Source organism: Rissa tridactyla, chromosome 3 (assembly GCF_028500815.1).
Source record: "Rissa tridactyla isolate bRisTri1 chromosome 3, bRisTri1.patW.cur.20221130, whole genome shotgun sequence".
Lineage (NCBI taxonomy): Eukaryota > Metazoa > Chordata > Aves > Charadriiformes > Laridae > Rissa > Rissa tridactyla.
Window position 1 is genome coordinate 94,613,902 of NC_071468.1, and position 16,047 is coordinate 94,629,948.

Below are 16,047 nucleotides of genomic sequence, written 5' to 3' on the forward strand. Positions count from 1 at the left end.
GAGGGAGCAATATGCATGCTATGGATTAGCTACAGATGTATTCCTTTTGCTTTCCCAGGGTGAAGAAGGAGACCAAGGACCCATTGGTGAAGTGGGAGCTCAAGGCCCTCCAGTAAAGTATTTCCTCTTAAATAGTGTTACCCATTTGCTTTATTATGTCATATCTTTTTTTTCTTATTACTGTAAGAAAACAGATATTATAAAATCTCCACGCACCTTCCTCTTTATTCTGCCACATTGTCTGTGAGTGAAAGTAGAATTATTTAAGTCCCTCCAAAAAGCTACATTATTGCTTGGCACAAAGCTCTAGATAGTTCTGTGGAAAGGCTTATTTTAAAAAGTATTTCATGTCCTAAATGTTGTGTTGTGCTTAGATTGTGCAAGTACTTGGTTTTTTTTTATTTGTGGTTCTTTTGCTGGTTTGGTTTTGTTTTTTTCATTGCCCTTCCTTTCCACAATTTTGATGACTCTGACTTCATCCTTGCAAAGCTACTGTTTGTTTAAAACATGGTCAACTGTGAAATTCAGGCTTAGCTAAAACTTGAGGGTGAAGTAGCAACCACTGAAGAACAGATTTTTTTTTTTTATTTATTTTTCTTATTTTTTTTTGGCTTTTAGCATGTCAAGGAAGGATCTTTCAATCACATCTATGATTTTGGAATTATTTTCTTGTCCTGCTTCACTTGACTTTGTTCTAGCACATACCTCCTCAGCTAGTTTCCTAATGAGGAGCTCTTCTTATGGTTGCCACAGCTGAACAGAACAAAGGGCTCATTCTAAGTAAGAGAAATAGGCACAGGCATGACATATTTAATTTCTATAATTTATTTTCTGATGTGGTCTTGTGCTTTTTTCCTAGGTGTGAAACTATTTCTTTAACGCCATTGGTGTCTGGATGTGATATTGTAGAGGAGCTTACATTGATGCACATGACATCCAAATCCTAAATTACAGAATTCTTTATGAACATAAGACAACATAAACCTCTGGATTAGGACTAGAGAAAGATAAAGAAAGAACAGAGACTAAATAAAGGAAAGGGTGTAATCCTTCTTGTGTTTGATGCTGAAAAAAAATATCCCTGGTGCCCTGATGCAGAGAAAGTCTTTGTGTAAGATGCAGCCTCCGCTGTCTGAAGGGCCTGTGGGGATTGATTCATTTAATGTGGTTTGGTAAAGTTCCAATCACTGTGAAATAACACAGTAGAATTAAAAAACAATTAGAGACTGGCTTTCCTTCTGCCCCCCCCCTTTTTTTTTTTTAAAAACGCATTACTCATTTCACTTCACTGTTTCACCAGTTGATGACCTTACAAATAAGCTTTAAAATAATTGTTTCTTATTGAAATGTAGGATTCATAATATGCAGAAAGTGATGTCAGATAGACAATCTGTGGAAAAGATTCATGTGGAAAAGAGGATAGACAAGGTTTCAGAGGCACAGACAGAGAGGCTGTAGGCTCTGTTGTGTTTTCTTGTATGTTTCTTACCTAAACGAATGTAAGGCTCAGATCCACAGAAGGGATTAGGAATCCGGTCTCCACAGCAACACCAGCAATCAGACACTTTTTTGTAATGCATTGCCAAGAAGACTTGCATAAGATAGCCACCTCTGGGAGAGGTGTTGCTTTTGTTTGAAAGTAGCAAGTACCACAGTGTGCCTACTTCCATCTCTGATCTTGGAACAAGGATTAGACTGTGGGTCTCTCCCTTGTTGGTCTGCTGGAGTCATTGCTGCGTTATCGTGATTTTTTTCTCACATTTTGGGCTGACACAGCTTTAAATGTTGTGTGCAAGGTTCCATCTGACTTCATTGGCGTCAAGTAAAAGGGCTGCTCATGTTGAGTCTGGTCAAGAAGAAGGTTTGCCTATGCTGCGTTGAAGCGCCTGTAGCTGTTTCATTAACACAGTTGTTAATGAAACAATACTTGTTGCAGGACAAATGCCCTGTGGGTTTGGTCTCTCAGAGAGCAGACATGTCATGTAATTTCAGTCTCTCAGGAAGAGGAAATAATTGAAGCCAAATTTCCCACGAGACTGTATTTTCAAGGGAAATGATGACAGTTATGAAATATCCTGCTGCACTTGGATGTCTAATCAGTCCAGCCTCTCAGGTGTGGTGGGCATATAAACTTAGCACCTGTATTCTCAAAAACATTGCCTGATTTTTTGTCTACCTCTAGAGTTCTATAAAGTCTGATGGTACGTTTCTCCTGCATCCATTCTATACCCCACTTAAGACAACACAGCACTTTTGCAAAGTTGGCCTTCGTGTGTTCCTGTCACACAGGCTGCACAGGGAAAATGCTTCAACTCTGTGGTAGTCAAGAAGAGAAATCAGTGGGTTTTTTCAGTCCTTAAGGGCTATTTGTGGTTGTAGCATTCAACCCGATAGTTTTGTTATTATTTTAAAAAGTCTTAAATTAATAAAATACTACATTACTATATCAATTAAGAATTCTAATACAGAAGTAGCTGGATTTCTCCTTTTATACTAAGAAAATAGTACAATAAGCATAAAAAAGCATTTAAAACTCTGAATCTTCTGCCTGAAAACCAGGATGAAAAGATTTAAGCATAATTTGTGTATACTTTTCATTTTTAGGGCATCCTGGGTATCAGAGGTATAACTGGTATAATGGGACCTAAAGGTACCAAAGTGAGTATTAACCTTGCTTTCCATAAAATGGCCTGGATAAAAAAATGTACACCCCTGCATGTTTTTAAAGCTTATTTAAATTTCTCCTTTTTTCCCCTACACTTTCTCTCTCCTGACAGCTGTATTTCCACAGCTACTGTACTTCTGGCTAGGAAAAAAAGAAGCTTGGTCCTTCTCATTAATGAAGTATATGTACTCTTTACACCTTTTCCTCTGATCCTTGGATTTATAGTAGTTTGGCATGTCTGCAAGTATGTAGTTAGCAAGGTAGCAAGTTACAGCTGTTATAAGCTACAGCATATTTTATTTAAAGCTAAAATTTATTAAGCAGTCCCTCCTGTGATTTGCATCTTCTTGAAGGCTTTTGCTTCCACTGTCCCAGTTTTTGTCAGGATTTTTTTATTGAGAGTTTGTTCTTTTTCCATTCTTTCTGTCTCTCATATCTTTTGTGTCTTAAATTGCTGCCATTAGGATTCATGTTTATATGGTCTTTGCTGAGTAATTTTCCTGCTGTTCATCAATGTGTTTCTAACTGTTATTTCAAAACTGACTGTTACATTTGTATTCTTATGTTCTTGCTCAATCTATATGCCAAAAACTTCTGGAAGAAGTAAAATGTAGCAATCATGCCATTGTCTCCTTCTCCAGAAATGAAACCTTGGAAATCTTATTCCGTGATCGTCTGTGTTCAGAAACATCAATTTTGTCCTGATTATGAGCCTTCTCACGAGTGATCCTTCCTAACCTCTCAGACACCTTTGCTAAGCTATTACTATCTTTCTTTGCTTTTCTGGCCTTCTTTGTATCTTCTAATTCTTCATAGTTATTTACCTTCATTTTTGTGCTCTTTTGCCTATTTGAAATATTTACTACATCTGTTTCACAAAGGAATTCCTTATTCTCAGTAAATCTTTTTGAGAACATTTATTTTTTCTCTCCATTTTAAATTAGTTACAGGGTAGCAGTTGCTTTGTTTTCTTGAAACATATGTGAGAAAAATAGCTGCACTGCACTTGATTTCAGTTCACATTTTAATGCTATTCTATTATGTGGTGAAGTATATAGTATTATTAAGGAAGATACGAACATTTGCTGAAGCAGCGTGAAAAGGTCTACCTCCTCGCTGTCTGATATGATTTTTTTCTTTTTTAGAGAATGAACTGAATGTCATTTTTTGAATGACATTTTTCCATAGTTAAAAACAACACCTTTCATACCTCCACAAAAAAACAGGACAGGTTAAAAAAAATATAAAGTTTGCCAGAATTCCTTTGTTTGTTTTTTTGTTTGTTTGGGTTGGTGTTTCTTTTTTAAAAATTAAATTAAAGCTATAAAAAAATCCCTCAGCTGTAGAGAATTTGCAGCTCCCAGCAAACCACTAGGGAGCATAAATTGTTAGTGTTTCAGTACTTCATTTTAATGTCTTGCATTACCTGCTTGTTTTGTAGGGAGCTCGTGGGCTTGATGGTGACCCTGGTCCTCAAGGTCTTCCTGGTGCGCCTGTAAGTAGAGTGTGTGTTAGCCAAACACTTCCCAGGGACTACCCAGTTAGATACTAAGTCCTGAAAATTAGTGGCTGTCGATCAGAAAAGCCTCTGATTAATTCAGTTCCATTGATTTCCCATAGATGAATAAATGATATGACAGTGATGTCAAGTCCAGAATCCCTTACTGTCTCCAAGGAATTATGGAGTAGACGAACACATTTTAGCCTCACTATGTTATTGTTACCTCTTCATTCTGAGTCCTACTGTGCACTAGGATGGCTTGGAATTTTCAGGTTTTAAACTGGAAAATATTCATTCATTAGAACAAAACCAGTACAGGGCAATTTGTGCCTTCCTTTTTTTTTTTTTTTTTTTTTTTATAATTCTTCCCCACTTCCTGCCCCCCCAGCTGGAATTTATGCTTGGAATAGCCAGCAACTGTATGGATTGAAGAAGTGAGTGCAACATCCTTTGCTTAGACACTCCTGAATTCCTAGGGGATGGCTTGAGCTGTGTTTTTTTAAATGTAGCTGTCAGCTGCAGTGTTAAGAAACTGCATTTTTAAATATAGTATGAGTTTAAGATGTCTGCTTTAACCAAGTGTGAATTGTGCTGTTGTTGATTTACTGGTGGTTTTAGCTAATAATACAACTAAGTTTATTCTGGTTTTATTGCTAAAATAATCTTTTTTTTTATTTTATTTTTTTCTTATAGGGGGATCAAGGACAGAGAGGTCCACTGGGAGAGGAAGGTCCGAAGGGAGAAAGGGTGAGCACAGACAAATTTCAACTCATGTTGACTTGCAAACATTGGTTACTTATAGCATATAAACATACAGCATAATTGGTACTCTCAAAGTAATGCATATCTGAATGAGTATGTGTTGACATCCTTTGCATCTGTCATTTCAGTGTGTGTATTTTCATTTTTAAAAATTATTATTATTCTTAGGGCCCTCAAGGTACAAGAGGAATAAATGGTCTCCCTGGGCCTAAAGGCGAGTCTGTACGTATATTTAATTCCTTCATTTGCTTCATGTCATGCTAATTTGTATATCAGAGTACTTAGGCAAAGAGTCTCCAACAATACATTCTTCTTTTTTTCCCTTTTTTTGTTTTTTTTTTTTTTCTTTCAAGGGCTTACCAGGAGTTGATGGCCGGGAAGGGATCCCTGGAATGCCTGGAGCAAAAGTAAGGCTTTGGTAGTGTCCCAGATTTATTCACTCATTTGTGGCTTTTTATTGTGCTGCTGCCCAAGGCTTTATGCACATTATTAGGGTCACTGAATGAACTTTCCCGTCCTGCAGATCCAAAAGTACTCCAGCTCTGTGTTCCAGAAATAAAATTTTCCCTTTTGTTTGATTTGCATAAATTACAACTTAAAATATTTTTCAGGGCGAACCAGGAAAACCTGGAGCTCCAGGTGATGCAGGGCTTCAGGGACTGCCAGTAAGTATCTCGTACTTTACCTTTGAATGTTAGCTGAGTTCAAATCACACAAAGGCCACATATAGGTTAGTTTGATGCCAATGTTGGAGTAAATTAAGTGAAAACCTAAGCAAAAGGCTCAGGAAGAGTACGTGTAATGCAAGGGGAAATTCCGCTATGTGTATCCAAAACTTTTGCACAAAAGCCTAAATCTCCTCATGACACTGTAGTAAGGAACTCGGTCTTACGAAATGTTTGCGGACAGTATGCAATTCTTTTAGTGTTTCTTATGTCTGAGACCCTGTGGATATTATGGTGTGACCCCACGATTAGAGCTGGTCTCATTGTATTGACCAGGGCCAAACCGATTCCCAGGGTGAACTGGAAGAGCTGTCCTGCTAGTCTAACATACCTTAGATGAACAATCACCTCCTTTTGATATTCTGCTGTCTCAGAACATCTGGAATGCATCACGCTCATACTTCTTTCCATGGGGGGGACCAAGTTTTCTAGTGTATCCCCTGTGGTGAGGTTATAGGGAATCTGTAGTGCTTCATGGACCCTTTTAGAAGGTAATCCTTGCACATTAACTCAGTAAGTTTGAAAACCGTGCCAATTGTCAAAAGCTAAACAGAAATTTCTTTGAAACACTATGCTACAGGAGTAATTGCTCTGAGGATATAGTGAAGGAGCTGTATTAAAACAGAACTGGAAGTAAATTTGTCATATGAAGTAAGCTCTTGAGCTTGGAAGAAAATTTGGTAAAAGCATACTTGCTCTGAGCTGTCAAGTAGAAGTGAGGAGGGGGATGAAATGCAAACAAAAAGCATTTACTGAACTCTCCACCTACAGCCTCAGAATACTGCGACAAAGAATCTATTTGTAGTATAAGCCAGGAAAAGCCACAACTCCTCACTTTTCCATGCTCCTTTTGCCAATTTATGAAGTAGGAATAATACTCCTTTTCTGTTCATTTGAGAATAGAAAGAATTCAAGCTTGGTCCATTATTGGATAAAAGTGTGATTGGATTAAAAAAAATAAAATCATTATTGCATAAAAGCTATCGGATATCAAGTTAAAGGACTAAAAATACTTTAACATGATAAAGATGTTTTTTAACACCATTTCCAGTCCCCTTAACAACAAATAAATACTGTAAATATTACTTCTTTCAGGGTTTGCCAGGCTCTCCAGGTGTGAAAGGCATTCCTGGGACAAAGGTAAATCATCTTGGGTATTGACTTTTTTATAATATTGTACTTGTGCTTATCAAGTTCCAAAGTATTCAGTGAAATTATATTAACTTTCTGTTGGGGTAAGAGACAAGCCTTTGGCTGAAAGAATTAAAGACATTCTTTTATCGACTTTAGTACTGTGGTTTTTCTTATTATTTTGCTACATGATGTGGTTTTAATGACTCCAGGCATTAAATAATACCTAAAAAAGGCCATTTCCTTTTAAATTTGTGGAAGTCATTGCTAGAGGAGGCATGTGACATGGCTATCTCACTACAGTTTGAAATGTGGGGTCTCATAATAAGAATAGTATTTATAGCTGCCATAAGTTGATTAAATCAGAGATTGTGATATCTATGTACCACCAAATTGCAACATCAATTCCAATTAAGTTTAAGAAAGTACTGTATGATTGAGACTATGGAATGCTTCAGACAAAAATGTTTAGGTTTAATGATAAGTAATTGAAAAAGAAAACTAGATTGAGATGTGAATTTCTTCTGAAATTACATAGAATTATATTATCCTTCAGTGATTTGAGAGCAGCAGTCAAGTCTATTTGGGATTTGTCAGGATGTAAACAACAAAAGAACTGAAATCTGACTTTTGAAACATTAGAAGGAATTAGGTGAAAGTTAAATGAAAACCAAAATAAAGATGGAAGTTAAAACATGAATACAGGCTGGCTTTTTTGGACACTGTTGATTTCCTTATTTTTTTATTTTAAAATGCAACAGTAAACAATTGACTTGGCTAATATCTTTCATCTTTTGTCCAACAGGGTAATAGAGGTCCCCCTGGGGTGCCAGGTTTGATGGGAAATTCTGGTAAACCGGTGAGATCATTAATGTTATTCAGAAGATCTAGAAAAACAAAAAGTTTTGCTTTGTGCAAGAAATCACTTTTCAAATTTGTTGTATTCTTCCTATCCCAAAACCAGGGTGAACGGGGGCCAGAGGGAGAAGCAGGTCCAACAGGACCCCGGGGACCACCAGTAAGTATTGAGTAAATTTCTAACTGAGCATATGTAATACTGCAGCGTCTCAAGTCATGGTTGCTGAAACTAACCATGAAATAAAAATATTATTCAGTGCAAGTGCTAATTTTTAAGGTAAATACTAGGTGTTCTTACCCCCCTTTTGTACGAGGTGGATGTGCATCATCACATAGAGAAATCCAGAAGCACATGTCCTATGATTGTTTCTGGCTTTGGTGATAAATTAAATTTTAAACCTTTGTTTATATTCTTCTGGTCTTTGTTTATATCATTCTGGTCTTTGTTTTTAAATGTGCCGAGTAAAAGCCCAAACAGAGGGAATGAGGATGGTTTGTGACAAAAAGCTGGAACCAAACTCCTCTTCTTCCAGTGCAACAGTCAACTCCCACAGCTGGTATTGAAAAGTTTAAATTCACTGGCTGTCAGCAGATCACTTGCTCTTGTCTTTAACTGTTTCAGCCTCTTAAAGAAGCTTGTGCTGTATATTACAAAGCTTAACTGTGTATTACAAGGTTTTGGACTTTGGAGTTAAGTATTCAGAACATGATTTTTTTTTTTTTTTTTTTTTGGCTAGGACCTATTTCTTACACATCTAATGTGAACAGTGAAGCAAGGTATGAAGGAAAGATAGCTGTATGTCCTACCTAGTAAAGAAAATGGCTAGAGACTGTCCTCAGCCCCCTTGGTCAACTGGCATGGTGTGATTTGTCTTCATACTGCTAAACTCCCTTAACAACCTCTCATGTCTGAGAGCAGGCTGGGTGCAAACAAGTTGCATATGGGGAACAGTCTCTTGCCTGTGTTCCCAAAACTGTTCCAGGGCATTCTCTAGGAAAGTCCAGTTCGCCTGAGACAAAAGCATGCTAACCATTTATCATGGATCGTGGTGGGATGCTGCTCAGGCCTGTGCCTCGGCCTTTTCTGGTGGGCACTATGGGTGTAGGTACAGTGATGTGAAGTGTACCATTTACCTCTGCTTGGAAGCATTGATGCTGTAGTTTCTTTCACTGGAGATTTTCCTTAACACTAGAAAGATTCAGAAGACTAGAGGAATCGTTGCTGGGCAGGTAGCTTGCTGCAGGAAATAAATGTGCTAAGGAAAGTGAACCGATGGCACGCTTGGCATACTCAATAGTCCGCTTGGTACAGACTTCTGATTCCCTCTAGAGTGGACCTGGCATGGATTGAAGTTATACAAGGTTGATGTAATTTCCCTTTGCTGTTAATCCTTTTGTGAGAGATGAGAGCGTCAGTGATTTGAAAAAAATTTTCATATAGCAAAATTCAGTTTGACGACATTGACAAGGCTCCAGGCTCTGTAACCAATCGCTTTTGCAAACTTCTCTCTTGCCACTGATACCCTAGGGATACTTTCTTGGATTTTTCCTAGCTTCTGCTATCATGCAGTGACATAACAATTTTACACATGCAGTTGTAGGCTTATCTTCATACAGGGCTCAGAGAGTTACTGATAGGGATATATTTGTGTTTCATGGGTCAGGAATATCTTCTCTGAATTCACTCTTAAACATACAACAGGAGTCAGCCAAGTAACGGATTTTGTTTTCTTTTATTTTCTTCTGTTTTCTTCTATGCTTTGTGTTCTCATGTGCTAGATGCATTAATTCATGAGATCACATTTATTTTAGACTGAATCTTTGTCTGAATGTTGTGTCCACAGCTGCCTATGAAAGATATAAAAAGCGGATTATATGAGCATATACTTACTAGGATGGAATACAGGTATCTTCAGGCTCCCATATAGCCAGCTGGCAAACATTTATTTTCGTTGTTTGTATTTAAAAGTTTTGGGTGCACTAGAAAAAGTTTTCAGCCCTGTTCTTCTTGAGCTGATATTTTCTATACTTGTAATAGGAATAAGAATTATAATCGAATCAGACCAAAGTAATTGCCCACTCTGATAATGCACTGTAATCTGCTAAACTATGCTTTTAATCCTTACAATGTGAACATGAATTTACAAAATCAGCAGTCCATAGAACAGGAGTTGACACGCAAGGTTAATTATTAGTAACCCTGTAGTCAAACAGAAATACTTAATGCAGACTAAATACAATGATTTTTCTGTTTATCGCTCTAGAGACCAGCAAGACATCTGGATATCTTGCCTTTATTTTCTCAGTCTTTACAAAGTGCACTTATTTTGGAAAACCTGTGAACATTAGAACAAAAGCATAGAAAGAAAAAGCTTTTGGTCAATACAAAATGGAGAAAGGAAGTAAATTATTCATAATAAAGTAACTTTTCATGTAGAGCATTAAAGAGTAATCTACTTCTCATCTATAGCTCCTTTAAAGCTATAAAGAGACTTGAAAAATAACTAGGTTTAGCTTTCTTCTGCTCAAGACTACAGGCAGCATATGACTGGAATGGCTTTTTGGTGTGGGTTTTTTTTTTGGGGGGGGGGGAACACTGGGAAAAATCTCGCTTCTACACAAAAACCTGGAATGATCAGGATTTTTTGATCAGGAAGGACACAGGGTTGGATTATTGAACCTTAGTGAGCTTTGGTCCAAGTTGAGTTTGTATTTATTTTCAGGGCAGAATAAAGAGTGTTTTCTCTTTCTTCTGCAGCATGTTTATGTGGTAGATAGATTTGAGCCTCAGCTTTTAGGACTCTGCCCTTACATTTCCAGGAAAAAAAATAAATCTGCTAGTAAAACAGTTCTTCACGCCATGATTTTCAAACTTCTAAAACCAGAAATTTTGAAAATAAGTCGAGAAAAGCTTTTATAATTGCTCTAAAGAGAATTTTTTTAGAATTTTTCCTGTAAATATTTTTGTATTTTTTTGATTTTGAAATTTTCTTACAACCTTAACTTTTGATAGTTTTTGACCAAAGTAACCAAACACTTTCAAAGCCTGAGGATTTTGTGGTTACTATTCGGGCACTTTTCTTCTGCTTTTCCGTCCTCTTTTCCTCTTTCCCTAGAGAGGATATTTTGAATTATCCTCTTTAGCACTGACCTCAGTTCTTTTCTTTCTCCTTTACCCTTTGTTCCATTTCACTGTTTGTAATAGAAGACTTGGGTAGAAGTCAAGAGAGGCTGGTTGTCTTCCTCGCAGGTGGAAAAAACCTTGATGTTTTGCAAGATATGGAGAACTTCAGTCCCTTAATGTATTGCTGCATGGCAGCAGCCACATGAGAGATCCTCTTCACTTTCCCATTTCACTTACCCTTGTTCTTCACATCACTGCTGGGGAAAGACAGCATGGCTGGTAGCTCCAGGAGGGCCATAACTGTAGAGGAAGGGATCTCAGTGAAAGTTTGTGGGGGGATAACAAGGCTGACCCTGCTAATATGGACAGCAGGCTGATATCTGCACGAGGGAAAAATAACATGCCAACATTTGTGTTATATTAAAAGAATTGCCTAACTTTTCAGGTTTAGCTACTTGCACAAGACATCTTTTTGAAGGAAAATTTTCACTTCAACTAGCGTGTAGTTTTTTGAGGATTTAAACGATGGAGCGCTATTAAGCAATCATCAGTGACTCTGTGGGACAAATGAATGCTACTATACTGTTTACCAAATAGCCTGTAGCGTCCTCTGGCATAAACCACGTTATTTCAATGTTATTTTTCATTATTAAACAGCTGTTGGAATGTATTTGGAACAGCATTTTTTACTAAGCAGCAGATTCAAATTTTGGCCTTTTGTGAGTCTGTAAACATTTACAGTTTCACAGGGAAGATATTAAATAGTTCACAACGAGATAACTAGCTTTAATTAAAAATAGGCAAACTCATGTTGGGAGACTCTTACCTCACTGCTGGAGACAATTACTTTCAAAAGTACCATTTTAGTCTATCATTGCTTTTCCTTAGAAAACTTAAGTTGGCACCTGAGTGGAAGAAAAAGAATTTTACTTTGGTTGATTTAGTTTACTATACATCTCTTCAGTAAAACAGAAAAACAACTGGAGCAACATGGAAAATTTGTCTTTTGTTTATAAATCAAGCACATTCTGCATTCCACTCTAATTGTCGGTTAACCTTATGTTTGCTTCACATTATGCTAGCCAATCCAAGTAATTACCAAACTCATTTGTGATTTAAACCTTTCTAAGCCAGTCATCATAGCAGGTGGCCCAAAGGAAGCAATTCTCAAACATCAGAGTGTCATTCCTAATCAGTGGAATGTAGCCATGCTCCCTAAGCTGCTTAACCATTTTCTTTCATATTTGCTGAGATTTAGTAAGATTTATTTTTTCATATTGTGTCTGCAGGAAATACTGACCCCTGCCCCTGCTTTTTTCATTCCTTGTTTTTCTTCAGCTGTTTAACCTTTAAATTGCTAATATTTGGAGAACACGTATCCCATCCTGCGGTTTTACAGTAAAAAGAGAGTTTGGAACATTTAAGTAACCATTTAACTTAAAGTTCAATGCTTGCCTAGCAAAATGAGCAAACTCAATTTGTATGCGGGCCAGCGTATATACAATGTTAAGGGTTTAGGATGCAATACATGTTTTCCAAACATTAGCAACTGATGTTAAGTATGTAGCTGCCTAAGACTTGATACCACAACCCCCTCTGAAAGACTTCTGAGGGGCCCTGGTTGGTTGGGCTGACTTGTTCTATGGAGATGCCTTTGCTATTATAAAAAGAGTACATTGGAATTGGTACTAAAATCTCAGATAACCTAAATTTAAGTTGAGAAAACAGTTTTCAGCATCTTAAATTACTTTCAGCTGAACCATTTTCCAAGTCTTTAAATATATTTTTTTTCTTATCTACCCTGAAATGTGTCTTTGGTTACCCTAACAATTATAACTGAAATCTAGGTTTTTCTATCATATTCTTTTTACATTACTTCAACTGAAATAATGGGTCATTTTCCATAGTTGGTATTGGTGTAGTGGTATTGGTAGTGCGATAGAATGAAATGTCCTTGCCTCAGTTTGTATGATATGTTTAGGTATTAGTGGAGATGTTTTGTATATATAATTTCAGAGGTGTTCCACAAGTGGTCAGTCATAGTTTATATTTAAGATACAGCTAAAGGGGTTAGCATTGCACAGACTATAGCAGAGTCAAAAGAACAAAGTGGATTTCCATCCTGCCAGGTATGCTTGATATCCAGTAAACCTAAGCCTCTAGATGGATGTGACTAAGCTTTCTGACCTTGCACAATTCTGCAGCGTGATTTGTACAGGGTAGCACTTCCTCCTCTTTCGCTCCCTCTTTCCCAGACAAACCTGAGTAATATCTCCAAACCTCTCCAGTTCTCATATTATCCACTCCTGTCTCTTCAAACCGCAAGGTCAGATTCCTGTGTGATACCTCTCTCTTTATCCTTTCACCTCCAACAACAGCTCCCTTTGACTTCCAGGTGTGCTAGACCTCTGGATGTCAGCAGATATCACAATGTTGGCTTCTCCTAAGCAGTGTAGACAATAACCTGGGTAAAAAATGCAATTGTTACGGAGTTAGTGTACTAAAGCTGTCCTAGACTACAGTTAAAACTATAGATACAGCCAATAGGAAGTGTCCCTGTCCTTTATACTTGGCCACAGCATCACCCTTGAAGAGAAGAGCAACTGTTGGGCTGCTGCTTGTGCCCAAAGCATGATACAGTTAAGAGGAAGGTACATTGCATGCTATACCTATCTCTTACCACTATCCTGAGGAGTAAAATTTAATTATTACCCTGAGAAAGGTGCAAAGGTGCATTTACAATATCAGAGAAAGTTTGCTGTGTATTTACTCTTCTAGCAAATAATAGTTTATATTTTTGGCGGCTTTTTGGTCAAAGGAAGAATCCTGTTGGTGCTCCCATGGATAAATCATTGAATTTAAATTAATAATTCCTCTGAGACTTCGGATGGAAAAAAAAAAAGATGATCATTTAAAGTCTCACAAGCATATAATTGATAAATGGGTTACATTTTGCAAAAGACTTTGGAATACTAAGTTTAAAAAGTTCATTCCAAAATGTACTTTGCTTATTCTTTTTTATTCTGCACAGATTTAATTCTTTATGGCACTGTTATTGAATATGCTAAAAATTGGTATGATATATATCATGAAACAAAAATTCTTAAGTAGATGAGAGTTTATGTTTATGAGATGTACAGTATACACCATGAATTACTTGTCAACAGATTCTCATGAATGTTTTGATTATCTGGGCAGCTAAGTGAGATGCAAGTTACCTGGGGAATATTCTTATTCTTGTTATTGTTCCACTAACAGAGGCATCCTTAACAGGATCAATTGGTCAACAGGAAATCAGTAAACCAGTGAACAAAACTGTTTTAGCATAAGAATGCATTCTGTAACTGCTTGTGGGAATTCTACAAAAGACCCAAGTCTTCAAAATTTCAGTGAGGATGAAAACCATCCCAGACAACCTAAAGGAAGGTCTACTGTAAACCCTGTAACACCCCCTTACGTATATTACATTCAAAGGCTAAATATAGATCTAACAGAACTGTGAGAGAGACGCTACATCTTCATTTAAATGTATTGAGTGGCGCAGCAATCCTGCCTTGGAACAAAGGGAAGGTAGATTTTGTTGTAACCACAGTCTAGCTCATCAGCTGTGGAAGGGCTGCATCCTGGTGATGTTTGGTATGGCGGAGCTGTACCATAGGTTCCCACCTTACCATTTCACAGGTGCCTTGCTGTCCTTTGAGAGAATGACCTTATCCTGAGCAGTGCTCCCATGCTAAGTGATAATATACTCAACAGAAATCAATTTTTTGTACTGTTAAAGTACTGGAGTGGTCCTGGACATACTTTTGGTCCACACTGTCTAGCGCCATTGACTGAAACAATCTCTAGTACTTCAGGGGCAATGCTGCCTCCCTTCATTGTAGGCCAGGAAAGTCTACCAGCATGGGTGCAAGCCAGTCTGTCCTAGCTCATGCTAAACTAGAGTAGCTATTTTCCCTCCTAAAGCATTCCACCTCTAGGAAAGTAGGAATTTTTGAAGTCTGTCAAAAGTGCATAAAACATACAGATTCTGGTCTTCTTTTTTTTTTTTCTTGGTTAAAACCACTGCGGCATGCCCAGTGATTTGTGAGTGCCTTGCAACTATGGGCTGTGTTATATATAGGGCCGCTGTGTAAGAAAGGTAGGCTGAGGACATGGCCAAACTGCACAGAGGAAGGTTTCATCTAATGAAGTACAGATGTCAACACCTGAACCAGTTATTACAGAAACACTCTTATAGGCTGTGGGGGAAAAGTAGATGCTTCTGGGATGTGACTCATGATGTATTTTAAATGTTTACATGAGGACATTTCAAGATGCCTTTTTTTCTTCATCCCCTATGAAGGGAACCAGGAGCAACTATCTGAATGTAAATCCTTTCCCAGGGCCATTTCAGCCAGGTACAACTTGGAGGAAGCTTTACAGTTTTTTAAGTTACGCCAACAGGATTCCTGATTGCTCTTTAGGTTACAGTTCCCCTCTTGCTTGCTAAAACACAACTCCTGCAGATCTCGAAGTAGTGGCCCTTAGTTTGAAGTAACCGGTCCTTACAGACATAATGTCAATGTTTACAGGAAATACTATCCTTTTGTATTCCAGTCTTCTGTATACTAGGCTTCTTTACCACCTTAGAAAAACATTGGTGTTTGAAAAAGTGCCTGTAGTGTATATTTGATAAAAGATTTTTTTTGCATTTGAAATCAAATGGAAGATTTTTCTTGCATTCTGTATGACCAGCAGAACCTTTGATATGCTTAAGAGGTTTATTACATTATTTTTAACTCTACGGAAAGTGACATTGCTTTTGTTTTACAACTGTATAACAATCGGGCATGAATGTTATGACATATACGAGGAGACGGGTTCCTAATAGTGATCATAATTCTAATCATTTTCTTCCCTGCATCAGAAATGTAGTAGCATTCCAGGTCACAGATGTAGTACAAAATTATGTGATTAAATAAGAATTTTTCAAAAAGGTTAATGCATGTTCTGGATTGTAAGATGAAGGTGATGTGGGGGGCTTTTTTCTTCTTCTATTTTTTTAACATTAAAAAGCTTCAGAAATCATGCAAAGTACTTTAAAAGAATAGTGATTTTAACACCACAGCATATTTTGAAGGAAATGTATGAAAAAGTCTGTTTATGTTTGGTTCTCTGATCTCTCCAGGATACCTAATTATGTTTTTGAATTGTGGAGTTATTTTTCCTAAGCTTGTGTGAGAAGTTGTCATTGCATTTATGACCTTGTGTAAAAGGCCATGTCTGCCATCTCCTTTTA

The 16,047-nt window shown here is 37.4% G+C and overlaps 1 protein-coding gene across 2 annotated transcripts in view; it reads left to right on the forward strand.

Moving 5' to 3' along the window:
- Positions 1-16,047, forward strand: part of COL9A1 (collagen type IX alpha 1 chain) — a 74,935-nt gene that overhangs the window by 35,211 nt on the left and 23,677 nt on the right. For both annotated transcript variants that reach the window (XM_054195798.1, XM_054195799.1), the window contains exons 19-28: positions 59-112; positions 2,605-2,658; positions 4,107-4,160; positions 4,860-4,913; positions 5,097-5,150; positions 5,282-5,335; positions 5,540-5,593; positions 6,749-6,793; positions 7,590-7,643; positions 7,749-7,802. In XM_054195798.1, the coding sequence (XP_054051773.1) occupies positions 59-112; positions 2,605-2,658; positions 4,107-4,160; positions 4,860-4,913; positions 5,097-5,150; positions 5,282-5,335; positions 5,540-5,593; positions 6,749-6,793; positions 7,590-7,643; positions 7,749-7,802 (531 nt within the window). The remainder of the gene's footprint in view (positions 1-58; positions 113-2,604; positions 2,659-4,106; positions 4,161-4,859; positions 4,914-5,096; positions 5,151-5,281; positions 5,336-5,539; positions 5,594-6,748; positions 6,794-7,589; positions 7,644-7,748; positions 7,803-16,047) is intronic.